We start from the raw sequence: 26,744 nt of genomic DNA, 5'->3' as shown, positions 1-26,744 counted from the left end.
TTAGGTCAATATTAGGCTGAAAGTACCCGATCCAGACGAAAGAAGCAAACTATGCCCTGTATTTTTATTCATTTTTTTAGAACTTGGCCTTGGGAGAAATCTGCTCTGCACAGTAAACAACAGGACTGCAAAAGTAGGACTTTGACGTTTCCTTAAAATCGTATTTTTTAAGGGCAAAAAAAGAAATCTTGAATATGTTAGTGCAGATAACTTTGTTGGTATTAAAAGACAAGAACAGAAAGAACAAATCAGATGAAACTTTAATTTCAAGCACCGAGGGCTGCCAAGTGCGACGATGCAAACAATTTGTTGACAGCGTGATTGTTATCTTACTAATTGCAGGCCTGTATCTTTTCTCACGTTGCCTTTGAATGCACCCAAATATTTTGAAGACACACAGCAAACATTGATCACAGCTGTCAGTCTCACACTTTCTGAACACCTGAAGGACTGTTTTGGGGAGTGTTGTTCTGCTTCAGATGAGCGCCACTTAATACCACCTCTGGAACAAACAATGATGCTCCTCGTTTCATTGGTTTTGCTTTGCGGTTTGTGTTTGTCAATACGGTTTAGAGAATAATTTTCTCCCGGAGTCTTTTGGATGGAACATTGAGACTTTTGTGAAGCACTTCGATTTGCCTTGTGCATGTGTTGTGCTGTGAACTTTCCTTCCTTGTGTTGCAGTTGCATAAAATGCTCATTTTAGCACCAAAAAATCTGAGAAAAAAAAAACCCAAGAAACACTTCAAGGTTAATTTTTTCCTGTCTGAGAAGTTATTCATTCTTTGCTCATTTAGTCCCTCAGGAGCAGGCCAGGTAATGAAATGCTAATAAGATATTTGTTCTGACGGGTAAAGAATGAACATCCTTTTGCACGCAACATTTTTAGCCAAAGCCTCAGAATGTTATTTGGCCCACACACTGATCCTTTGTGAGACTTATCTTGCATCGCAATCAGCAAGACGAACAACCGGCATCTAAAATAGCACAAATAAAAGAGGGTGGGCTTTTTTTTTTCCACATTTGTTTACAGGAAACCGTGGAGTGGAAGTGTGTTTATTTTCACACTGCGCTCAAGAATATAAGCAGAGTGGCTATCGCCATTCCCATCTCATCTGGCCAGGTAGAGCAGTCAGGCAAAGGCTCTTTTGGATAAAGTCGAGGTATTTGCCTCTCAGGCATCTGAAGCATTAGCCTGGGAGACCCAGCCTTGCAATCGTCTGAGCTTTTAACGGGCGTATAAAAACGAGCCTCGTTACTAAATGTACAAAAAGACAATTGACAATAAAAGAAGATCAGAAATGATCTTCTTTTACGAAATGATCAAAAAGCGTCTTTTCTTTTATCTCTTTGTCAAATACATTTTTTTGTTCCTCTGGAGGGAGAACAACAGCTATGACCTCAGTCTGTTATTTTGGTAACGGCTAATTAGAGGGGACTTGTTTCCGATTAGCTGGTCATGTTCCCTCCACAGCCCATTGCCTTGTTTCCGTGTATATTGAGTTATCCCTCGCTGAACCCGACCCCATGTTGCTTTCCTGAAATCGTTGCTGCTACTAATCGGGCTGCTTGCTTTTCTTTTTGATCACATACAAAATAATGGCCTTGGAAGTTTTTTTTTTTTACCCATGATGACATTTATCCTTCTTTTATTCTGTACTTTTGTTGCTGAATTTAGAAATCGGCAGTTGCTCAGCTGTATTCCAAAGACTAAAAGTGGTGTTGGTATCATGTACACGACATGCTCGCCAGCCATGCGTGAGAAGTTGCCATTCCGGGAGTATGTGCAAGTGTGAAGTACGCCGGTTGCACTGGCTGTCAACACTGATGTCAGCTTCACGGTGGCTGTTCTCATTATCAGCAAGCTTTGAGCAGAGAACCTTTTATCTGGCGCTCCAGTCCTGCTGTCACTCTCATTCGGGTGACAGGCTCCAACAAGAAGAGCTTTGCCGCTACTGGAGCACCACTTGCAGATTTATTAGGCTTTGTTTTTAATCCTCAGTAGGTTTCTCTAATTTGGCCAATCAGAATTTGGCCTTTCGGGAGCAAGGAAGTAAAATGTTCCTACTGGACCAGGCTAAACTGATGTTGCTCAGGGGTGTGCCGATGGACTTTTAATGACAAGTACAATGGTCAGTTCGTGTAAATGATCTTGATATAGTGAATGTAATCGCATTTTATGTAATCAAATGTGCTTCATATCAACATGAAAGCAAACTTTGGAATGCTCTTTTCCCCCTTTTTTTTTTTTTTGCTTCACTTGGTTAAGCCTCTGAGATAAAGAGAGCCCATTTCACTATGTATGTTATTTATAGACCCAGTGGGAACAGAGCTTCCAGAAAATCAGCAGTACTTCTTAGGCTGCAGAAAGGAACTTATGATTGGAGATTCTCAAATGACCCCCACCATCGAGCCCCCCTCCTTCTCTGGTGGGAGTGGGACACTCATCTGTTCCTAATATTACACACTTGTGTCTTTGGAACCTCTGTGACTAATGCGTTGCAGGGTGCTAGTCCAGCATAAAATACCAAGACTTTTTTTGACATATTCCCGACGTAGAAAAAATATCATCAGCATAGTAACATAAAAGTCCGATGCCGCGTGGTTTACCTTAACTTTTTCCATCCAACTTGTTTATTTAACATTCAGCTCATTAGCATATAATGTATATTCGGTTTGTTTTGGCATATAAAATATGTGCTGCAAATGATTCCAGTATGGATTTTTTTTTCTCTTTCATCTACAATTTCCTGCATTCCATTGAGAATAATGTTAAACAAATGGAAGACAATCCATCCATCCATCCATTTTCTGTACCGCTTAGTCCCCACTGGGGTCGCGGGCGTGCTGGAGCCTATCCCAGCCGTCATCGGGCAGTAGGCGGGGGACACCCTAAACCGGTTGCCAGCCAATCGCAGGGCACACAGAGACAAACAACCATTTGCACTTGCACTCACACCTAGGGACAATTTGGAGTGTTCAATCGGCCTACCAAGCATGTTTTTGGGATGTGGGAGGAAACCGGAGTGCCCGGAGAAAACCCACGCGGGCCCGGGGAGAACATGCAAACTCCACACAGGGAGGGCCGGAGGTGGAATCGAACCCGCACCCTCCTAACTGTGCTTTGGCCAGTGAAGTATTTAAGCCCGCCAAGGTGCAGTGTCGACCATATGCCCTTCTCTTCCATAAAGATTTAATTAGTATGGAACTTCAGATCTAGGTCAGATTCAGTTTTTCACACTTTGACTTCCTGTTAAATTGAGTTTTCTGTACTTTTTTGGGTAGGTCCTCACATCACCGACCCACATACCGTTTCTGGCCTCCCAGAGAAGCCATCTTATTCCTGATTGAAATAATAATCGACTGCATTTGGTAACTGATATGTTGATGTAATTGCGTCATGCACCTCATTTGTTCCAGAAACACTGTGATTATGTTTATGCAATTTGAAAAGGCAATGTTTAATCTATTTCTGTTAAAAAAAAAAAAAAGACAGCTCCAACTCACATTTAGTTCACACCATCTGTCTGTGTACTCGATGAGCCCAGTGACAATGATTTTAAAAAAAAAATAGTATAAAAATTGAACCATGACTTTGTCAGAAGCCTTTGTTAGAAATGTTGCAGAGTTGTTAATAGGAGACATCAAATGTATTGTTTTCTGGAGTGCATTGTGACGCTAGACAGCATTTTGAACAGCGGTAACTTATTTGGCAGGTTCCCACATGACCCTCATGCTTTTGTCATATCTATGAAAAGGTGTTGATTATGCGATGGCCCAATTCCAAGGACTTCCCAAGTACCCACATTGCTGATGTAAAGATCTGTCCTTTGCATTTGCAACAAAGGTGTCTGCTACAAGTTCAGTGATAGCAACGGAAACCAGCCATAGCTAAAGGAGACAGCATTATTTTGCCATATACATGTATTTTTTTGTTTATTGTTTAGCGTACACAAACAGAAACACACACACGAACACACTCCTTTGTACAATTTCAGTGAGCTCTAGACATTTTGTTATTTTGAACAGGTATGAGGAATTTAAAAAATCCTCTTTGCATACCAAAATTTGAACCAGCACACGACTGCAGGCTCCCCAGAGAACCCAAACATGAATTGGGCATAATATCCAGTGGGACTGAGACTAGCTGCTCACTTGAAGAACAAGTGAATAACTAATTGACTTAAAAAACAAACTTTTTCCTTTGACTAGAGCTTGAAGGCTAAGTTTAAACTTTCCCTTTGACATGAACCTGAAGGCTAAATTTAATCTGCTTGAAAAACAACATTGTATTAGTATGGAGAACGAAATGACGCACTGACTACAATTCGGTCCAATCCTCTATTTTAAATCGTATTCTTAGTTTTCTCTTCTTTGCATTTATGAACCTTTCAGTAGACTTGAATTAAAAATATACGTATATATTCTTAATTTTCTCTTCGATGCATTTATGAACCTTTCAGTAAACTTAAATAAAAAAAAGTATTCTTAATTGTCTCTTCGTTGGATTTATGAACCTTTCAGTAAACTTAAATTACCCAAAAAAAGTATTCTTAATTTTCTCTTTGCATTTATTGACTTTCAGTAAACTGAAATAAAAAATATATTCTTAATTTTCTCTTCTTTGCATTTATGAACCTTTCAGTAAACTTAAATAAGAAAAAAAAAAAAAAGAAAAAAAAAACCCGACTCGTGGATCGATTTAGGATCTTCCGAGCTACACTTAAACGCACCAAAAAGTCCTGCAGGAGTTCAGGCTGCGAGGACCTCGCAACGTTATTTGGTGTGCAAGCGCTCTTCCAATGACCATCTAAGAACGCCCCACTGCTCCGTCTCACGCTGCGGGGGTGGGGAGCCCATAAGTTTGGATTCGGCCTCGGACAAACATGGGATACGAGCTGGACCGCTTCAGTGGAACAGTTGACCCGGATCTGAAATGCAATCTGTGCAATAAAGTTCTGGAAGACCCACTGACTACTCCGTGCGGCCACGTCTTCTGCTCTGGCTGCGTTCTACCTTGGGTCGTCCAGCAGAGCAGCTGTCCCGTCAAATGCCAGCGGATCTCCTCCAAAGAATTGAACCACGTCCTGCCTTTGAAAAACCTCATCCTGAAGCTGGAGATCAAATGTGACAACCATGTGCGGGGCTGCGACGCGGTGGTGAAGCTGCAGCACCTGGCCGAGCACGCCGGCATGTGTGACTACTCTCCAGCCAAGTGCGGCAATAAAGGATGCGACGAGGTGCTCAGCCTGCGGGACGTGGATGCTCACATGCGGGAGACGTGCGAGTTTCGAGCGGTGGGCAACTGCGAGCGCGGTTGCGGCTTGACGCTCACGCTCCAAGAGAAGCGACTCAATGAGCACTGCTGCGTCCGTGCCCTGAAGGCGCACAACGGCGTGCTGCAATACAAAATGATGTGCTTGGATAGTGAGTTCAAGAAACAGACAATCGAAGCCAACAAGAGGGAGAAAGCGCTCCTGGCGCAACTTTCCGCCGCTCACGCCGAGCTGCAGATGACAGCGGTGAAGTACCAGAAGAAATTCGCAGAGTACAGCGAGAGGATCGATTCTCTCACTAGGACGGTGACCTTCTCCTGCAAGGTAAGCGGGGAGCAGCAAGTGGCGATCAACATTGTGCAAACAACTTTTAAAGTCTCCAAAATTTGAGAGTTACCATTGTCTCCTAATCTGACTCCCAGTTTGGAGACTTTACTGAGTCTTCTTTGAGACATGCATGTCAGCTGTGACTCTGGCCAGCTGGCGGTCGAGGGGGGGAGGGCCAAATATTTACTGCAGGTCTGTACACAACAAGAGCCAGGTTCCACTTGGGTTGGCTCCTGGGAGCATGCTTGTTTGGGGGACATTCTGTCACCTTTCAGTGCCGTGGTCATAACAAACTCAAATGATGGATCTACTAACACCACTTTTGGCTTCAGTTGCAGGCTTTAGGATCAATTAAGCTATGCTTCCTCCTACTCCTTTTTGAGAATTCTTTATTGAGTTATTTATTTATGTATATATATATTTTATTTTTTTTCTCAGTTTGTTGGTTTATTGTTTATTTGCGTGTTGTACGGACTTATAGATGGAATTTTAAAGTCTTTTTTTTTGTTTTGGATGTGTTCGAAATAAAGACATATATTTTTTTTTCTAAAAAAAGCTTTCCCCAAAGGATTTTACATGAGTAAAATCTTATGGCACTAATATAATCAAATCCCTCAATTAAAATGAATGGCTGGGTGGACAAAACAGTCCAAGAGCAGTTTTGAGTCAGTCAGCTTTATTGTCTACTCGCACTAACAAGTACTGACAACTTTTTTCTTTCTTTTGTTGTTGCTGTCATTCAAGGGGAAGTAGTCTCGACCTTCTACTTTCAAGTCCACTTCGATTTCTGAATGCGTGTGTTCATTTCCAGCCACCCATATATCTCTTTCTCAGGGTTTCATTTGTTCAGTGTGTGGGTGTCGTCGAAGTGTCCTCGCAGACTGGTAAATGGCACTTCAGATGTAACTAAGGCATGGATGGACTTGCTGGTGGAGGTAGAAGAGAACTTGCCTGCTTGTTATCCTTCCTTTGACAGCACTGAGATATACGCTCAACACATCGTTCCCGATGGAGTCCGTCCCCTGTTCTGGCAGGCCTTCAACAAGCATAAAACAAACGACAATTGTTCTGGAAAAGAGACAGCCCACGGCGTTTATTCTTTCCGCTCTTTTGTTTATGTAGGCTTTTATGGGGAGCAGTAAAGCCGAGACCAGTGTCAGAACGGAACTTTGTTTTGGTGATGTCGCTGGTGATGACGTTTAAAAATGCGTCCGATGCTGTGGAGCCGTGCATCTATAGGCCAAAGTCTGCGTGCTTTCAACCATGCCAGAGCCAGAATAAAAAACACTCAAACGGGTCAAGCGATCTCTTTTCTTAGACACAAGTTTGATTCAAGACTGTCCAGTCCAGTACTTCCATGTGGTGCTTTTGCTAGACCATAAGATCTGACTGGAAGTTGCATTTTATTTCTACCACCTGGACATACCTGATGCTTTAGGAAATGTACAACCTCCTGAAGAGATTCTTCTCATTTAGGGACGAGAGCTTTGCGAGAGTGTTTGCAGATGTGTAAGAAAATGCTCCTTAATTACTCTGAGTTCATTCGAATCTCTGGCCGACTAAACGTTAGAGCACCTACGAAATCCATCCAATTTGTTTCGGGGCTTTTGGCAGTTTCTCGCAGCTCAGAACAGCTTGATCTTATTTGGGAAATTGTCTTCTTGGCTTCTTCCCTTTTTGTACGTTGCTAATGGTGGCGTGACACAATGCAGGACTGCATGGGCATTCCTCAACGGGCTGACGACGGCACATGACAGACAGTTTTGAGTCCATGCCAGTCAGGACAGCGTACGTGCCGATGATATCTCGGCTTTATATTTAGCCAGTGCAGCATGTATGGACTGTTATCTTGGAAGCGACCCAGTTCTTCTCTAAAGATCACCTCATTAACATATCTGTACACTATCTGAACTGTTCCTGGATTCTACGTGTCTCTCTTGTGTGTGCCCGCAGGAAAGAGATACTAAAAATGTGGAAGTTGTGCTTCTTCGCGAGGGCGGATCTCTGGGCTTTAACATCATGGGAGGAAAGCCAAGTGTGGTAGGTCCAAAGCAGACCATCTCGGAGAGTTCATCTCCCCCCCCGTAGTGATCAGACAAGTGTCATATGTCAAGCCAGGAATGTAAAGCACACACTTAAAGCACCACAATCCTCCCCTGGAAGACCAAGTTTAGATGGCCCGGCACAGTTCCTGTCTGTGGATGAATGGGCCTGCAATATTATATTTCATTGTGCTTATATTCGGTTTGGTTGCGGTTTAGGCACATTACAGATGAAAAAAAAGGCTATAATTACTTTTATGAGCGTTAAATATGGGGTCATGTCTCTGACCTGACTTGTCTCTCTAATTGAGGAAATTTTGGTGGTGAGGTAAAAACCAAAGGTTGTTTTGTCTGGCCTGTAATTTCCTGAGCTGTTATGTATTCGAGTCAGAATGGGAATATGATGCCACACACTGGTTGGAATAAAACCTGTTAACAAGGGAAATGTGCGGAAGTCAGTTGGTGGCACTATCGGTTTCACTCGGACGCCGCTCAAGTCTTGACAAGTTCCCCGCAGCCACAGTGACGCCAATTTTGGGAGCGACGTAGATTCCGACATTGAAACGTTTTATGGCAGGAAATTATAAAGGCATAAAGGTCTCCGTTTCGCCAACGCTACTTACTTGCTGTCATGAAAGAGCTGACATAATGCTTGGCCTTGGCTTTTTCGACCAACCTCAAAAGCCAAGAGTCTGGGGAAGAGGCTATTAATTAAGAGATAGGCAGAACTAATGTCCATTTAGCTTTTGACACACGCTTTTCATGTGGCTGTCGTTTTCGAAATGACTGCTACCAGCAATCAGCTGCCAGGTTTTGTGCTCTCCACTAGACCTTGTTTGTCTGCAAATGTCAAGAGTCGGCCAACTTGTCGAGTAATCTGCAGTGTGACGGCGTTAACGCTGCTGTTGCCTTTGGAGAGAGGGAGGAAGCGGACACAGATTGGCTGGTTATGATTTGAAATGTACTGTTAAAACTTGGAACTAGTAACTTTCAGTCATTTGTTGTATAAGTTCAACTAGTCATTTATAAGCCTTAGAAAATGAGATCATTTGTTGGCTGCTCATTTTATTGCCCGCACAGTACAAGTTTAATTATATGTTCCCGAAATGTTTTTTTTTTTTTCCCAACACAGTCTACCAGCAGTAAATTTTGCAGTTTGTACATGTCAAGATTACTTCTGAGTGTGATGTCTCTAATTCCCATCATAGGATGATCATGACAGCGCTACCACCGAGGGGATCTTTGTGTCCAAAATTATCGAGAATGGACCAGCCGACAAGGAGGACGGCCTTCAAATGCACGACCGTATTATTGAGGTATGTGACTTCCGGTGCAGTCGTGCAAAAGGGAACATTTGAAATGATATTGCAGCTGGGAAGTAGTCAGGTGTGTCATGCCTGTCAACACTTACGGGATATATATGTGTGTGATCGCACAAATCACCTCAAGGTGACAACCTGGCAACACCTCAAATCAGCATTTTGGGATTTAACTGTAGCCGAGAATAGGAATCTGGTGTGCGAGGGCAAAACGTTGCAACATTTTCATTCTTTGAGTATATTTGTGAAAAACAAAAGACCGTTCAAAAACTCAAAAAAAGTTGCTGTCCGAATTTGAACAAAGACGTTTCTGTGGATTACAAATGTGGAATACCGCACGCCTCAAGATGACAAACATGGTTTGTCGCCGACTTTATTGTCAGACCTCGAGGAAATTGCCCCGAGCTTTTTGACCAGTGCTCCGTTTGTGGCAAGCGCTTACACGAAAGTACTTCCCTCTCTGTCATTCCTGTGCTTAAAATGACATACTTACATCGAGGTCGCCGGGCTCCAATGATGGCGGAGAGAATGTTTTAATTTCAAGGGCATCTGGCCGTAACAACAATGTTTGTGCTGATTTGTCAGCCGTGCAATTAAAATATTTGCAGCATGATGGATCCGTCACATGCGACTTGTTTGTTTTGTGCTTGAATACATTCATTTGCTCGGCTACGCGTGAGAGCGAGGCGGTCGAGGAATCAAGCAAACGAGCCCTCTGAAGTGTCAAAGTCTTTGGATGGGCAATGTCGTTGACTTTTGTCTCCTCCCATCGGGGGTCATTACAGCCATGGCATGATCCTTTTGGCGTGCCTTTTGTCCGGTAATAGTGGCCAGTTGCTGCAAAGAACGAATCAGTCCACCATCAAGACACTGACATTTAAACACTTCACGATTGTCGTTCCACATGACAGCTTTTTATTCCATTTGGCAACTCGATAGTAGAGGCGGATCATATTTGGAGGACTCCCTCTTTGTTAGCTGGCTTGAGCAAAGACTTCCGTGTCATGTACTTTGAAATTTCTCTTCAAGCACATCTATCATCATGACAAGCTTGCAATTGCGCGTTTGACATCAGGTGAACGCAGCTTTGCTCTATTGATGGAATTGAATCCGAAGCAGTCGCGTGTTCGTATTTTCAAAACAACTCCTTGTGGCCTTGTCCTACTTTGTGCACTGGATACGATAAACTTTCTGTTTTTGACAGTCGTCAACATAACTCGTGTCTAAAACATGAAAGTTGTGGAAAAATAATTGCAGCAATCCCTTCACTGGCGTTAAATGTCAACCTGATGAGGCAGAAACTACAGCGCTGTCGTAGAAATGTTAATTTCAGTAAGTCTATATGGATGGAACATGAACATGTTGAGCCGCGGCTCGTACTTTGACAACAGGCTCTTAGCGTCAGGGTGTGATGGCAGATGGCTTTCCTCGAACCGAGCTGTTATGAATCAGCGCATGAATGCACCCTTGTTCAGTCAGAAAAGCTTCATGTTTTCTCGAGGACCCTCACAAGCTGACATTTTTCAGCTATCAGCTAAAGTGTTTGCAAACAGATATTAGGTCTTCGTAGCCTCGGCCATGTTTTGAGACGCTTTCATTCATTTCATCGATCCCGCATTGCTATTGCCGGTTATGGTTAGGTTGTTTGCATTTTTTAGCTATGCAGCTAGCTAGCTTTGCCGTGTTGACAGTAGGCGGCGCATCCGTTAATTCACACGTTAAATCGTCAAACTTGAATGTCGACAATGTTTTCAATAGAAAGCAATCCCAATTCAGTTTGCAGGTGTCTGTCATTAAAATGACCTTTCCTTTAAAGCGAGCAAGCTCCATCGCAATGCAACAGTGTGCGCGCCTGAGCTTTTCACCCTAACTTCTATGCGGGCAAAGGGTTTGAAAGAGTGTGAAAATAGGAAGAGAATAGCGACGCCTGGACCGCTGTTGTAAATGTCACCTTGTAAATCCTCAGCAGACATTCTTGGGTCGCAAAGGGCAAACGGCAACAACCGCTTGGAAATAAACTGACAGAGGGAAATGCCAATTCTAATACGCCGGCTCGGAGTGTGTATGCATATGTCTTTTAGAAGAGAAGGAGGGGGATAGCCGGCTTGCAGGAATGTGTTCCAGCTAAGACAATATTTATATAAATGTATACACTTTGGAACTGCTGAGTGCAGAATGGAAGGGCAACATTACACAAAAGAACCGTTTCTTTCAGTCGAAACGAGCACATGAGGAAAATATAGGTATATAAATATAGATATACATAATCTGGGATCATCTCATAGGAGAATTTCATAAAATACATGTAAGGTGGTCAAGTATTTGACATTGTCTGACGGGAAGTAGCAAAATCATGAAAAACAGCCCCATTGTCCTAATGTGCGAGACTTTGAAGTTGAATCATGTCTCTGTTCCAGATTCCACATTTTAAACACGGCACAGCTGCAGTTTCTTACATGTCACTCGGGTTCTGAGTTCCGAGCTGAGCCACTAAACACTCCGAACCTCCCTGCAGTTCTTTACGTATCAAGTCACAGTCTAGGAGACAGGATAGCTTTTAAAGCACGCCAGCCAGCCAGCACTTAGTGACAGAGATGGAAATTGAGCTTTGCATGCCCCTACGGATTTATTATTCATTTGTTTGAGTTGCGCAAGGGTTAAGTTATGGTGAGTTAGTAGAAACGAAATGCCACCTTAGCAGCCTCACATCTTTCATTCCAACATTCCAAAAGATTTTCCAGTCTGTAATGACAAATTATTCAATACCTTTTCAACTGACCCCTCATGTTTAAATTTAGAACAGTTTTAAATATATACCGAAATGAAAATGTCAGCCTACCAAGACATTTTGGACACTTTTATACCTCTAACTGAAGAAAAAGGCAATTTGTTTTGCAGCAAGTATGACTGCTGACGTGTATATTGAGTCATTTATGTATTTCCTCTTTATCTGGTGGGAGGATCGATTATATCACACATCAAAATGTGTTACTCATTTCCGTAGGTGTAAAGAAGGAGTTTTGCTGTTGCGCTTTTTTCGATGACGCATTCCTCCGGCATAAGAACGTGACATAATTTGACGCAGCACGTGGCGTCCTCAGCAGGACGTTCCTCCATTATTTTGGAACCTGTGGGGCTAAGCGGAACAGACAAGCAAGTTATTTCCCTAAGGAAGATCACATGTTTGGTATTCCGAGGCAAGAGTCAGTTCTTTGTCAAAGCCTTTATTGGATTTGAAGCTCTTTGCACGCTGCGTGTTCACTCCTGATGGACGACCTGAACGCGGCCGTCCCAGACTAAGCTAAGCGAGCCTTGCATCACATTCCTGTGTCCCGTGGTCCACTTGAGACAGGAACAGAAAATTCAATCAAATCTAACTTTAAAGAAGGTCTACCCAGCTTCTGGTCTGAGTGGCTCTCTGCAGAGTTGGTTTGAAGGAGTGAGGACAAACCCATCTTTGTTTTCTAGAGCCCCTTATGGGAGCGCAGGGGGATTTTTAAGATGTGTAGTCGTTTCAGTCCGGAGATGGTGTGAGGTGAGTTTATGCCTCGCTCCAGCCAGAAGGCAATTTTTGTCCCTGTCCCGCACCACACACACAATATCGTACTTTCCGCTCACTTTCAAAGGCAAGCCGGCGCTTGATTTGTGCGGAGACATCCTGTCTGGCTCTACTGTAAATGTGTTTGCTTGGCTGCGACACCGCCTGGGCTGGCTCCCGCTTCTTAGCAGGGCACTGGGTTAATTTACGACGCCTTCAAGGTAGCAGAAATAGACAAGTGTAATTAAAGATAATTTTCCTGCCACACAGCTACCGGCCTTGTGCAAAAGATTCGGCAACAATCGGCTCGGGTTGCTCAGCCAGCTGCTTCTTGTGTCGGTCCCCTGACCCCCCCCAGCACAGACTGCCCACTAACTCCTAATTAACTACCCTCAATTAAACCCTAATAGGCTGATTCACAGACGCGCTGTAATGGCCGTTTCCTTCCCTCCCGGTACTCTTCGGAAAGCCCCGCCCTGCTCGATGGCTCTTTCTATCTGTGGTTCTATCTGGGCCAAGATGGCGGGTACAATCGTATTCCCATCTTGTAGAATTCCTGTGGCTTCAAAAGCATTTTATGATGGAGTCAGTTTGGATTTTAAGGAAAAAGAAAGTAGCCAGCACATTCCCAAATACGAATAAATCCCCGGTCTTCAATGCAATCTGGGAAATAATTTACAACCCCAAATTGGCAACGAGTTGCTCATATACCGTAATTTTCGGACTATAAGTCGCGTCTTTTTTTCATAGTTTGGGTGGTATACATATATATGTTTTATTTTTCACTTTTTTGGGCATTTTATGGCTGGTGCGACTTATACTCCGGTCCGACTTATAGTCCGAAAATTACGGTAGTTAAACTACTTGAGTTCTCATCTTACTTGAAACCGGAGTAAAATGATGGTTTTACAATCCGATTTTGCCCAGCACGTCAACCCAGCTCCGAAAAAAATCGTAGCTCTCTGACTACAGCAAGTTTGCATTTTTTTTACCCAAAAATACAAAACTGAAATATTGCAATTCTTCATGCTGGTTTGTTATTTGTTATTCTACATTGAGCACAGATTGGCAATGGATGGCTCACATCTATTGAATGAAGAAGCGGGTTGCCAAACCTCAGAGGCCTTGAAAATAATAAATCAAACTAGTCTAAGCGTTCAATTCCTGATTCAAGGCCAAAGTTGTATATTTGCCATCAAAATTGACTCGGGCTGTGCCAACATTTTGACAGTAAAGCACACAAGGGCGTCTACACTTTACAGATAACATCTCCAGAACTCCAATGAGTTTAATTACATTCAAATTATGATTGAATGAAATGAAAAAAAATCAGTTGGGCTTTCACCACACACTATTTTCCACATCAGTCATAAAGAAAGAAACACATGTATTGCTCGGATTGGAATAATGAAGTTATTTTGTTTGTTTGTTCCTTTGTTTCTTTGTTTCTTTGTGTGACGTTATTCTCTCATCCTTCATCTGTCATTTTAATATGTTTTTAATTTTGGAAGATAACTCAACTTGTGTACGTAACAGAAAGTTTCACACAAGAATGTTTTATTCTTACCATTCAGTTACCAAGTAAAGCTCAGCGAATGCTTTCTGCTGCACTTCACACCAAAGTGTCGGTCCACATTTGAAGTACGCAGACGTTTTTGGACATGTTCCACGTGTAAAATGAATAGACGCAGTATGTGGACGCATTGAACTGTTTCACTACTTCATACCTTGCGAAGCAACGGCCAACATGGCCACGAACAGATGTTGGTTTTCATTTTCTAAGACTCCGCCAGGACTTCACAGATGTAAAGAATCACGGAACATAATTGGCCCTCCTGTACGCGACAGATGTTCAGCAATATCTCAGCTAATTGGACGACATCAACTCCTTTTTCAGGGATGAATGTGGCAAAGCTGGCTGTTTGAAGCTGCCATTGCACAAATTCTTCCAAGACTCTCTGGAGGAGATGGAGAGGTCACTTCCATTTAGTGGAAGCGGTCCTCGCTGTGCTGCCTTTTCTCATGCAAATGAATGCAAAGAAAGCATTGTCTGTCAACGTGGCTCCACGCCTCCGCCTTGCTCACTTTGCATTGGTCTATCTCTTCTTCCCTTGAGAGTGATGTTTCTTTTTAAGTTTTGCCTCATTCAAGACTTCCTCTTCCTTTTCGACTGACAGCCTGGAGCTAGCGAGTTGTATTTTTATTCCCTCTTCCGCTCCTATTTGGAAAAAGTACATGTACAGTGTGCTCTTTCTGACTGCACCCTTTAAATACACAGGTGGTCCTGCTGCCAGAGCATATTTTACTGTCTTAAGAGTCCTCTCATGCTTTCATGGTTGTTTATATTCCGTATGCAGAGTTGTTTGCACCTGCAGTTATATGAAATGAAATGACTATTTTTGCATACTGTAGTCAGGGGACATTTACAAAAGACCCTTTAAATGGTTCAAATGTATACAAAATTAATTCATTTACATGGCAACATTTTAAAAAAATGTTTCTTTAATTTTTTGCCATGGAAACATACCCCGTACTGTGTTTGATAACATGTTTTTTTTAGGACCGATACGGGAAAATTAAATTAATTATCCTTCTAATTTCTAGTTCCTTACCGTAAAGCGCAAGGCAGCTGATAAATATGAGTAAAGATTTCTTGAAATCAGGTTGATATCGGCACTGACGTCTGGTATCGGTACTCGCCCGTTTCTTGTTCTTACTACAGTGCATCTTGTACCTGAGGCAGAATAGTTTCAAGCCACTAATTGCTTTAGATTCTATCATACGATAACGCGTTGGCAGACAAAATCAGGTTGAGGAGACGCTCAGGACCGCTAAGTGAGTATGCAAAGACCCATGCCAAGATCAACGGCGAGGTGGCAAGAAAGATGTCTTCATATGCAGAATATACAGAATATCCTATGTAGCGTTTAGTAGAACAAATACACTGCCTGACGTACCGAGGCAGCCATTTGCCTCCATCTTGAAGTCAGATCCAAGGGATCAGTTTTGCAAAGGCTGATTGATACGCAAAGAGTGGTAAAGTATCCTTGTGAGGACGAGTTCCCACCTCAGTTGAAAGTGAATCTTTTTCTTCTCATTGCCGTCTTATGAAAACAGTCGCCTCAAAGCACAAAGCTGAAGCAGGCCGTGTAATGTAACATCTAATGTCTCCAACGTCATGCCTATCCTGGCCGGACAAAGGGCTTTTTAGTGCTGCGCCATCCGCCCAGCAGCCTTGGGCGGACTTTTAAACTGCAGAAAATTAAACCTTTTGTCACTGTAGTTTTCACACACCCTCTTTTATGTCGATGGAAAATTATCAAGGGAGGCAGCAGGACAGGCTTTATTTGGCTATTATTCCTAGTGCAGGCTTCCTTTTTAACATGTGACTTAGGTCATCGACTTTCCAAGGTCGTCAACGTCAGCATGGACTTTCGACGTAATTTAAAACATTTGCCTTTTGATTTCATATTGTATATCGTTATCTAGCCTTAGACCACCAAGTCAAACCTTTGCGCCATAAGTGCAGGCAAAACATATACCGTATTTTCCGCACTATAAGGCGCACCGGATTATAAGGCGCACCTTCAATGAATGGCCCATTTTAAAACTTTGCTCATATATGAGGCGCACCGGATTATAAAGCGCATAGAATAAATAATTCAACGTTGCTCAAACTTTAATGCAATAATAGTGAAAACAATAACAATATATCAATAAGTCAACGTTGCTCAAACGTTAATATAACACAACACACAAAATAAACACGTCAAGCTTACTTTAATAAATTAGTCCTCATCCACGGATCCATATTGGTCCATATATAAGGCGCACCGGATTATATTTATTGTCGGTTTTTGAGAAAATTGGAGGTTTTTAGGTGTGCCTTATTGTGCGGAAAATACGGTATATGAGAGCATATGTGAGTTTAGGAATCCTCTTAAAGCAGTACCGATGGAGACAAAGCCACCAGATAAGTCTTAAAAAGATATTTGACACCATGATGGAATTTCACTTACAGAAGCTCTGATTTATTTTGCCAATGCATAAGTGAAAATATGAATTTTATTATCCATACGCTCAGTTGTGGTTTCTGTGTGCAACAAGGAGGCTGTGTTTCTTTTCACTCCAGCACTGCTATATCGGGCCCACAGCTGCTACCTCTCAGCCAAGGCACGCCAACTTCCACACACACTTGAGCTTACACATGGCCCTTTATTTGCGGGATTACAACTTGGGAAAGAAAGAAATACACCCTTCCATTTTTATTCATGCGATCAAGTCCCCTTTTGTGTCATCATTTAGCGTTTTAGATATTTCCCGGCTATCTTACAGAGTTTTTGTTACTTGACTTCCATTCCTTGAACTGAAAGTAAGCGAGCAAATCAAAACAAGGCCTTGGTATGATTTAACTGATTATGGGCTTGGTTCTGTGCGGGTAGCGCGGCTGCACCTCCGTCAGCGACCTCCGTCAGCGACCTCCTCACAGAACAAAACCGGGCCAGGCTCCCAGTCCAAACTCCAACATCTGTCATAGCATCTACGGCCTGCTTTTGGTTAGGCCTGTCAACGTTTGGTGCCCCGTGTTTTCTTTCTTTTTATTGGCGCGCTATGCTATGGCTGCACGGTTTAGCAGGTCACATATTTGTTGGTTATAATCATGTTTTCAACGTTTTCACCACATTTAATATTTGCTATGAAAACACAAAGGCCACTTGGCATTTCTTTTCATGTAGAGGTTGAGAGTAATGAAAGCCTCTCTGTCTCGTCTGGACCTCCTCCCGGTTCCTCACCTCCGAGAGACCGGCTTGCTTCAGCACACAAACCACAAATGTAGCACATAATCCCGAACACACTGTCCTGGCCCTCAGCGACAAAAAGCGTTTCACATCCTACATGCCAAGGTTCCATTTCCAGAAGTTGCATAGTTGACACATTAGGAAATAGACTTGAGTTCGTTTTTCAATTAGTTGTTCCAGACGAGTAATATTTGTCACACGGTCAGAGAGAGCCCAGTGATTATTTTGTTGCGAAAGTCCAAATAGACTCAGTGTGGGGTACGACCTCCCTAATTTGACCCAAATGTGCGGAACATTACAAGCATTATGCAAAACCTTACAGGGCACAAAAGCTGAATTGGAGCATTAATAATGAAAATGGTTTGATGCTTTTCCATGAGTCAACACCTTCGAAGTCAAAGAACTGATCAAGTGAGCGTTTCCTACCGAATCTTTACTGCTTTCCAACCAATGAACATTTTAGGCAACCCTCTGAATGTGGTCAATCGTTATTGAGTGCAGACGTTTACATTAAGGACATGCCGATCAGTCCTTTTCCTCTATGACCTTTCTCGCCCATGTCCAAACTCCGAGACTAAGGTGGGGGAGGGGTTGCTTGCCATTTGAACCGGTTGTTAGCTATGAAATCTTGCAATGAGGTCAGTGAGTCTTTGGCATGGTGCTTGGCATGGTGTGTTTGCCCAAGACTTTCCGCTTTACCCTGACACCGAGCAGTGACAGAATTTAAATTCCTCCCCGAGTACAGCACCAAACAAGGAATGGAGAACAGGCACGTGAGAGAAGAGGTGACATTCAATTGACTAAACATATTCTTGGTCATGTTCTTTTTTTCCATATGACCGTGAAGTGATTCTTAACCAACAGATAAAGGAAATTGTATTTTGCCACCATGCGTGGACTGAATGTTGTGTGTCTTGGCAGTTTTTTGGTGCTTCTTAAACTGAAGCATACCATTTGTTCAATCATGAAGTCTCTTAAAGAACCTTGCTGAGACTTGCGTCTGTCAGATTTTAAAAACAACAAATCAACAACACACACACACACACAAATCCTATACAATCAGCATCATTCATAAAATGGCTGCTGTGGTTATATGTCTTCGTTCCGTTTCAGCCGCACATGGCTATGTTTGGCCACCCATGAATTATGTTGCCCCATGCAGAAAGTCAAGAGGGGGCGGGCAGACTAAAGACTCCAGTGTCGTTGAAGCGGGACGCTGACAAACTCTGCAGTTTTGCTTTTCCCAGGAAGACTGCTGAAATTACAAGTAGTCACTCTCCACGTCGAAAGCATGACACACTCTCATCTCTCACTGTCTCTTCTCTCCTCATCTTGAGCCCACATTTACTCTCTCTTGCGCTCCAAGTTCTGATTAATCAAGTATGACTCTGCAAGGAAAAAATTTAGCTGTGTGGTTTTGATGCTCCCTTGCTTGTTTCTATGACCAAATATGGAATACTTGGAGGTAAAACGTCAACACCTACTAGGCTACGGTAATCCTTCACTCAATCATGTCACGGAGTCTACAAAACACAATATACTTTATTTGGTGATGAAGTGGAGCATGTGTTTGTGGGTAATGGCCGAATACCACTTGAGTGGATATCATTGACTTCGCCAAGAGGGATTAGAGAAGTCAAGAACCGCATAGTGTCGGTGTCTCCCGGATTTTCCCGAGGAATTGTCACGCACGGGCTTTCACATCTGACCGAGCTGTTTGTCCAGCGAGCAAAAGTCAACACAAAGAGTAAAATGGCTCTCCCCTTGTCCCAAGAACTGATCATTCAATTGGAACTAGGGGAGGAACTCACTCCCGTAAGATTCATTTTGGTCAAGCATCGGTGTCCTAACACCTTCTGAACGTATTTTTTCCTACAGTATGTACAGTATCCTGACATTAACAGTCAACAAGACATACAGTTTTATTGCAACCTCCCATCGTGAGCCACACTATTGATTGAAGTGTCGCTTTTTGTCTTCTTGCCATTCCACTCTCGTTGTCAACACTGGATGCCTTATTTGTTACGCAACTGTGCGAGGCACAAGCCGACCGTGAATTCTTTTGGAATGCAAAACGACAGTCGTTAAGATGCTGTGCTGTCAACAAGTCACTGGGTGTATGTAAACTCCTTCCATAATTTTCGGCTTGTAAAAAGCTAGCGGAGCTGCTCTCGAGTCACTCAACTGTATTTTTGTTGGCGGTAAAGTCGTTGAGGGTCTTCGGGGAAGATGAAAGGATGGCATTCTGAGAATTGTCGTAATCCACCTCCTTTTTTTACCCAACTAAGAGAACCATTTATGAACAAATTTGGTTCGGACTTTGTTTCATCTCTGGCAAGCCACAGTTTCATCCATCACCTTCGTCGTGATAAAAGAAAAGAGTCACATCAAATTGGGGCTATTATCTAACTGCTGAGCAGGCACATCAGCTTCCATGCCATCATTCCTCAGCTCACATTGACCCCCGGTGATGACACGGCTCACATGCTTCCATGCCAGTTGCATCCATCCAAGATGCTTTTTGTGCACCAAACAAGCGTGTCATTCCACACATTCCTGAGTGGAATCTCAGTCCTTTCAGCATGACCTTCAACTTATCTCTCCATCGGAGCTTGTCTGCTGGGGAGAGAACAAAGTTAAGAAGTACGAAGGTGGTAAGGGCAGAAAGTTCCAGCTCTTTAGTCTAATGTCACGATGATACAGCTGTCATTCGGGCGTCCAGTCACCGAATCTACGTGCTTGATCTTTGTGTCGTGATATATGGAAAGAAGGAGACAGAAAAAAACAGGTCACATTGGCATCGGTGTTGATTTTGTCTCTTCCCCCTGGTGTCAAACTGTCATGGTTTCTCAATTGATGTCATTGGGGGTAAGTTGTAGCCATTTAGTGGCTCTTTAGAAAGGAGCACAATGTGCTGAGCACATCATGAGCTGGCTCTGTGGATGTGTTCAAGTATGGGAGTAAATCCTTGCAATCCCTTGCACATAATTTCTATTGTCCTAAGTCCTCACAGTCGAACGCCACCGGGCTAATTCCCGAAAGCGTGCGCTTGCATACAGCTGAGGTCTCATCAGTCAAATCCTTAACATGAGTCAAATTGCCAACACATGGTGTCTCTTGAGCTCAGGGGTGTGGCGCAGAGTTGGAGGAATACGAGGTGCTGGCGTGAAATCATTATTTGTATTTGTCTTTTATTGCTCAAGCTGTTCAGACTTGTCAGTCAGTGTTGTGTTGCCAGTCTTGTAAATCAACTTGAAGGGTCATTGATTACCTCAGAAAATTAGCGGTTTTGAAAGTCGTTTTGCCTCGAAGCAGACCACAAGGAACTTTATGATGAGATGTGCTGTTCTAAATTAAAAGCCATATGCGTTTTGTTCATTTTCCTAAAGATTCTATAAAATGTGGGTTTTTTAAAATATATCCGGCTGAATTGTTAGAAATTCTGTCAAGCATGAGCACCAGTTTCAGGGTAAGCTTCTCGCCTACTAGTAGACAAATCTGACACATGGTGACATACCTCAGCAATTAAGCTCATCGCACAATGTTCAGTGGTGTTGGAAACCGCACAACTCAGCGACCGCCGCTTAACCGCTCTCCCGATCACCAGCTCTTAATTTTTGATTTGAGTCTGGACCAAAAATGTTCCCCTGCCCCCTCCCCTCCGGACAATCATAAATCTGCCTTAAGCCGGCACAGTCAGAGAACAGGCTGTGTTTTTCCATACAGACCAACCATTCTTGGTTCATGAGCAGACCACATGCAGCCTTGGCCATCGTCTGGAAACAAGATACACGACATAATGCATCTTTGGATTTATGTCGAATAATCTAAATTTCACACATAGAGTTGGGAGTCTGGTGGCAGCAAAAGCCTTCTCGAACATCTAAAATATTACGTGGAGTTCACCAGAGTTGCATGATTTGCTAATACTGAACGCCTTCCCATCTATAAGAGGGTGTCCAAACTCGTTTGTTTCGCTTTACTTCCAGCCTCGAAATGGCTCATATGTTTCTCGGCATCGATACATATACCCGAAATAGAACCCTGAGCTGGGACTGGCGCAACTATCATGGATCATATGATTTTGCATGTGTCAAGCAGTCATCATCAGGGAAGGGAGTGTGCTGATGCTCACGTAACTCTGGAACCTCATCTCTTGCCATGTTCATGTCATGGGAATGTACTGTACTGATAACTGCATCAACTTCTGCTGAGCGTGTTCATAAAAATCCACGTGGCAGGGCGACGACTCGTAAACAGTCTTTAATAATAACGCAAGCCTTTAAAAGTCCCCGTTTGAGAAACCAGTCGTTTGTCTCCATAAGACTGCGATGCTGTTCACTCCATACCTATCGTCCATCCACTGGCCAGCTCTGTTTATTCTGTATTAGCTCATTTGTGGCCTTGGAGGCCCGCTTTTAGCGGCCAGCTCAAGGTGTAAGAGAGCTCTGTGCAAATGGCAGCGCTATTTTGTGTCCTGTGCAGCGGGAGACATGTTTGGTTACTCTTGAAGGTCCACATTCATCCAGTGAGGCCCAGTGTTAGCCAGCAGTTTGCCGAGCATACAACAGCGTGTCTGTTGTGTAGACAAGACTTAAGCTGTGTCAGCTCCTTTGGGGGAAGAAAACATGCCAAAAAAATGTGCTGCTCATTAGATTTGATTTGTATGGGCAAGTATTAGTTCTCACAAAAGTCTCCATTTGTATAGTTATGAGATAGCAACGCTGAATTATGATTGTCAGACTAGCCTGTTGTTTTCGTCAAAGGCTGCTGCAGGTTTTGAGGAACTGCATTGTTTTAAAAAACAAAAAACAAGACAGTGTTGTAACTACTGCACTGACACAAAAACCTGGCATCGATTTTCTAAAAGAAACCTCTTGGCACGCTAAACTAATCTCATTTGGACACATAAAAGCACATAACTCTCAAAAGTCTTGCCAATTTTGGTGATGAAAATACATCAGAACACACACTTCATTTTCACAGAGTCGATTTGGACTTTAGGGAGTGTTCAACCGAATCGCTCATCTAGTTAGAGGCGTTTTGCAGAGAGCTTTTGGATTTATTCTAATCTACGATGCTTTACTCATCCAATTGCCATAAATAACAAATCACCACCACTAGCAGAAACAATTCCCAGAAGAACTCAGTTTATGAACACCATCCAAATTACCATTCAAATAATGAGATTTGACTTTCAAAGAGGCTCCCTGAAAACATTCTTATCCCCACAAAGAGATGATTTATGACAAAGCAGCACGAGCCTCTGTGCCAGTCTGCTACATCTTAATATGGTCATTTGGTTGCTATGATGACTGAAACAAAGCAGGAGGTACGCTTGTTCCAAGTCCCATGAAAAATAAACAGAGGAGGGGAAGAAAACACACCGTAGCAAGATGTGAACACTGGAGGAATGGCTCTTTGATAGAAAGCTAATATTCTTGATAAATCCCAGACATTTTTCAAGAATTGTCACTCAGCCAACATATGCGAACATACTTGTTGCTAGCCCCGAGGCTCAAACAAATGTATCTCAGTTGGATTTAGATTATATTGCCAAAATCGACTGCATGTAACTTTTCATGTTGGTTGGATTTGGACGAGAAAGCTGCCATCAGTCATATCGTCTGAATGTGTCACTTCGACCCTAGCCTGGCGTGAGAACAAACAAGAAAGGCAAACGTGATTTTTTTTTTAAAAAGGCGGTCTGAGAAAGAGTCCAAATTTGCGATTCTGTCTCCGAGATGACGAGGCTTTGATCCCATTTGATTATCTCAGGAGAACGTAGCCGGATCTTCTCCTCCCTCTTGGTCTGGTTGTTTTTCTTCGGCGCTATCTGTCTCTGGTTCTCTGTCGTGACAACAGCACGCAGCTGCACCCACAGCTGGGCGTCGCTCTACAGCAGACTCGCTCTTTATCAGCCTGATAGGTCACATCTGCCTGCCGTGGTTCTACCTTTGGGGGGTTTGGCATTAGTGAGTTGGACCTGGTTTTGGGAACCTGGATATGAAAGCATCTTGTGTTTGCAGCCATTGACTAAATGTGTTAAATGGAAAGGGTGAAATGTTCTGTAACCTTTGTATACAGTGTAGCTAGTATACAAATGCATGACTGGTGTCCCCTCTGGTCCTTCAGCAGTAAAACTTGTGGTCCAAATGTCAATTCAAGACTGAACTGATGTGACCTTTGTGTTCTGCAGCTCTTTTGTTTACTGTGCAAGTGTGACTGGCAGCCACAAAAATGATGACGCAGCGTACGGCTTACGGTCCACCATCAGAAAATGCTTGTTCTGTCTTGAGGTCTCTTTTCTCCTCTCTTGGCATGAAGACTCGAATATAACACCCCAGCCCAGCCCCAGCCCCAGAGAACCCGTTTCCTGCCATGCCTCCATGTTGAAATCAGATCCCAACGATGCGAAGGCCTTGTTTTTCTTGGCAAGGACCGCACACAGACACTCACATGTTGAGAGCTGAGGCTTCCACCCACCGACACTACCTCTGCTCCAACTCTTCTCTTTTCTTTATAAATTCTCAAAAGAAAGCCATACCTGATTTCAAATTCAATCTTTTTTTTACGACGAGCGACTTATCTGACATCTTTGTGATGAATATTTGAGATGCTTGGCTTGCACGTTGCTCTCTCCATTTTGAAGCTGTAATTTGAGCCAGTCCTTCAGCCAGCGCACAATTTAATGACGTATAAATATATCCAGATGGAATTTTAAATTGTTCCAAATAAATGGCTCGTGTGGCTTTTAAGATAACATTTGTATCGCTTAAAGACAAATGCATCATGTTTTTATGACACCAAGAAGGCCCGTCTTTGTTGAGAACAGCAACATTCCATGAAGTTAAGGCTCATTTTTTCCCCCTCAGCCCCATTTTAAATGAGTCCTATGACTTCGATCCTCTCAGCTTGGCTCAAATGAAAACAAACTTAGCAGACTGTGAGGCAGAAAGAAAAAAAAAGCATATTGTTTTTCTGCGGCTTGTGGGAACAGGCTTATGAAGATGACTTCAACAACAGAAGCGTGCACTCTGGTCTGTCTGCTCGTTTACGTGCCTTTGGCCCCTGCCACGGCCTGGGGCGCTTTAACGACAGCCGCGCTTTAGCGCCATGCATGAAAAGCTCCTCTGAGTCTCGGAGGGGCGCTGAAACTGCGCTTGTCATGGTCCGACACCTAAACCAAACCCGGCCTTTCCGATTGCGATTACATGTGCGCAAATCTCGGAAGCGCCTGCAAAAAATTGTCCTCATCAGCAACACTAAACAGTCCCATATTCTAGGTTTCAATTTCTTTGTTCCACACACGTGGATAACTTTCCAATTGCCGCTGTCTTTCTCTTTCTTCTTCCTGTTATGAGATGGGCCATTGTGGTTAGCATGTAGCAGAATGACCCCACGGGTTAAACCTCCGTGGGGTCCTCTATTGAAGACGGGTTGAGAGCAAAAACATGACTTCCCATCGCCCACTCCCACCCGGTTCGAGATCACACAATACAGCTGTTCAAATATATAGAAGGCCTGTGTGAAGTCGCCGACAAGCGCGGCCGACAGTCTCCTCCCCGCCTTCCCATCGCACAGCCGTCACTGTCCACCTCTCTGCTGCTTTGGCAAGACTACAGCTCGTTCTTTGTCTCGGCTCCCCGATTTGACGTCAGCCTCTTTGCACATCATCATCTCCTGTTGTTCTTGCGAAATCTTGTTACGTTCCCAGGGCTACCAATTAGTTGTATGACGTTTGGGCCCAAGGGGAGGGGGCGAATAGGCGGCGCTTCTTACCCCACCTCAAGTGTGTATCTTTCCAGCCGAGGTCAAATTAAAAGACCAAGCGAGTCGCGTTCACGGGGAGTTGAAAGGTCTCCTCTGCGGCCGTGGAGAAACAGCTGCACAGACTCCGAACTGTCTGTTCTCAGTTGTTGTCGGAGTTGTGGCTCAGAGAAAGAAGAGCTGCTCTCATGGCAGACTTTTACAGCACACACGCACACAACCTGATGTGCACACAACATTCACACACAGACACACAGCCCCAACCCAAAAAACGAGCATGTGTTTACTTGGAAGGCGGTGTCCCTGTTTCCTCATGGTCTTATCACGCCAGCATAATAAGGCGCAATTACAAAAACGATAGGGTAGTGTGGAAAAAAAGCCAACTGGTCATGGAAGGAAATAATCCCTTGTTAAATGATATTTATTGGCCAGATTGATGGGAAAAGAATTGTAACCTTTGGATTTCAGTTGAATCAACAAAAAACATTAACTTTGTGTGAATAACAATGGAGAGTCTTTATTTCGTTTATTTGATTCGCAAATTTTATATCGGCTAGACGTCTTGGCACGCTCTTTCCATAACAGACGTGACTATCGGCATGCCGGTCTGAGCATGCCTGAATTCTCGCACGGCTAACCGAAATCAACCTTGATGGAACTGATGATGGATACACTGAGAGGAACTCAAGTCAAATTTGTGTTACACCATCCGGTGTCGATGAAGAAACGTTTCCACAAGCAATCGGTCTATATGGCTAAAAAAAAAAAAGTGTTGACTTTGTGTATCACAGTTGAAATGAAAATTGTTATCCGCACGAGAAAAGAGTGCCACGTGTAACTCACCAACTGACTGAGGTCCGAAGGGATCGGTTCCATCTTAAATTTAAACCTGTGGACAGACAGGTCTCGCCAGCGGCCGACCCTCATTCCAGCCTGTGGGGAGAGAAGAAGAAAAACACGCCAAAAGAAAAACAGAGCACCCCGGGCTGTAGAAGCTTCTTCCTCAGACTGCCGCCTCGGCTTTTTCACCTCCATCCTCCTTGCGTCTTCTTTAAACGCCTATCATGAAATGATAAATAATCCGCAAAGACTTTTACGAGTCTTCCCGCTCGGGAGAAAAGCGCTAAATTGTTTTCATCTTGTCGTTGTTTCTCTTCGATTGCGGGTGTCTTCATTCCCTTGCAAATTCCGTATGTCCGAGCTGTCTCCCCACACGTGGCTCTAACATAACAATGACTCAATTAGCACAACAGATGTTTTCATTTGGTACTAAGGGCACCTGGGAGGATGTTTTACATAAAGAGGCTCATAACATATTTCATTGGTTTGTTTAGAAAGGCAGTAAAACAAATATGAAGCGAAAAGTGTCACCTTGCTGACCTAAGCAGGAGATCATAAAAAGCAGACATGATTCGATTCACAAAATATGTTCCAAATGAATGCAATCTTTTGCTAGTGAGTAAGTTGATGATTCAGCCCAAGCTGACCTGCAGAGCGGAGTAGATCATCTTGTTTGGGGTTAGAATAATAGTGGCTGTTGTTCTGGAAAATGTTGACTCAACCTCCCCATGCGGTGGAGCCTCCATCCTCCTATCTGTCCGCTAAATAATTGGACTCCTCCAATCCCATAACAAATGAGGGACTTAAGGCAGTCTCCGTGGAAACATAAGCAC

The 26,744-nt window shown here is 43.4% G+C and overlaps 1 protein-coding gene across 2 annotated transcripts in view; it reads left to right on the top strand.

Moving 5' to 3' along the window:
- Nucleotides 1–4,735: 4,735 nt before the first annotated feature.
- The window catches only part of pdzrn3b (PDZ domain containing RING finger 3b), a 46,794-nt gene continuing 24,785 nt past the window's right edge, over nt 4,736–26,744 (top strand). Inside the window, exons 1-3 of one of the 2 annotated variants that reach the window (XM_061291111.1) lie at nt 4,737–5,600; nt 7,557–7,643; nt 8,854–8,961. In XM_061291111.1, the coding sequence (XP_061147095.1) occupies nt 4,887–5,600; nt 7,557–7,643; nt 8,854–8,961 (909 nt within the window). In that variant the 5' untranslated portion in view covers nt 4,737–4,886. Of the gene's footprint in view, nt 5,601–7,556; nt 7,644–8,853; nt 8,962–26,744 lie in introns of both variants that reach the window. The other variant, XM_061291112.1, reaches the window with a different exon arrangement.

The sequence above is a fragment of the Syngnathus typhle genome, linkage group LG11, assembly GCF_033458585.1.
Source record: "Syngnathus typhle isolate RoL2023-S1 ecotype Sweden linkage group LG11, RoL_Styp_1.0, whole genome shotgun sequence".
NCBI lineage: Eukaryota > Metazoa > Chordata > Actinopteri > Syngnathiformes > Syngnathidae > Syngnathus > Syngnathus typhle.
The sequence above is the reverse complement of the archived record's forward strand: the minus strand, read 5'-3'. Positions and strand labels throughout refer to the sequence as shown.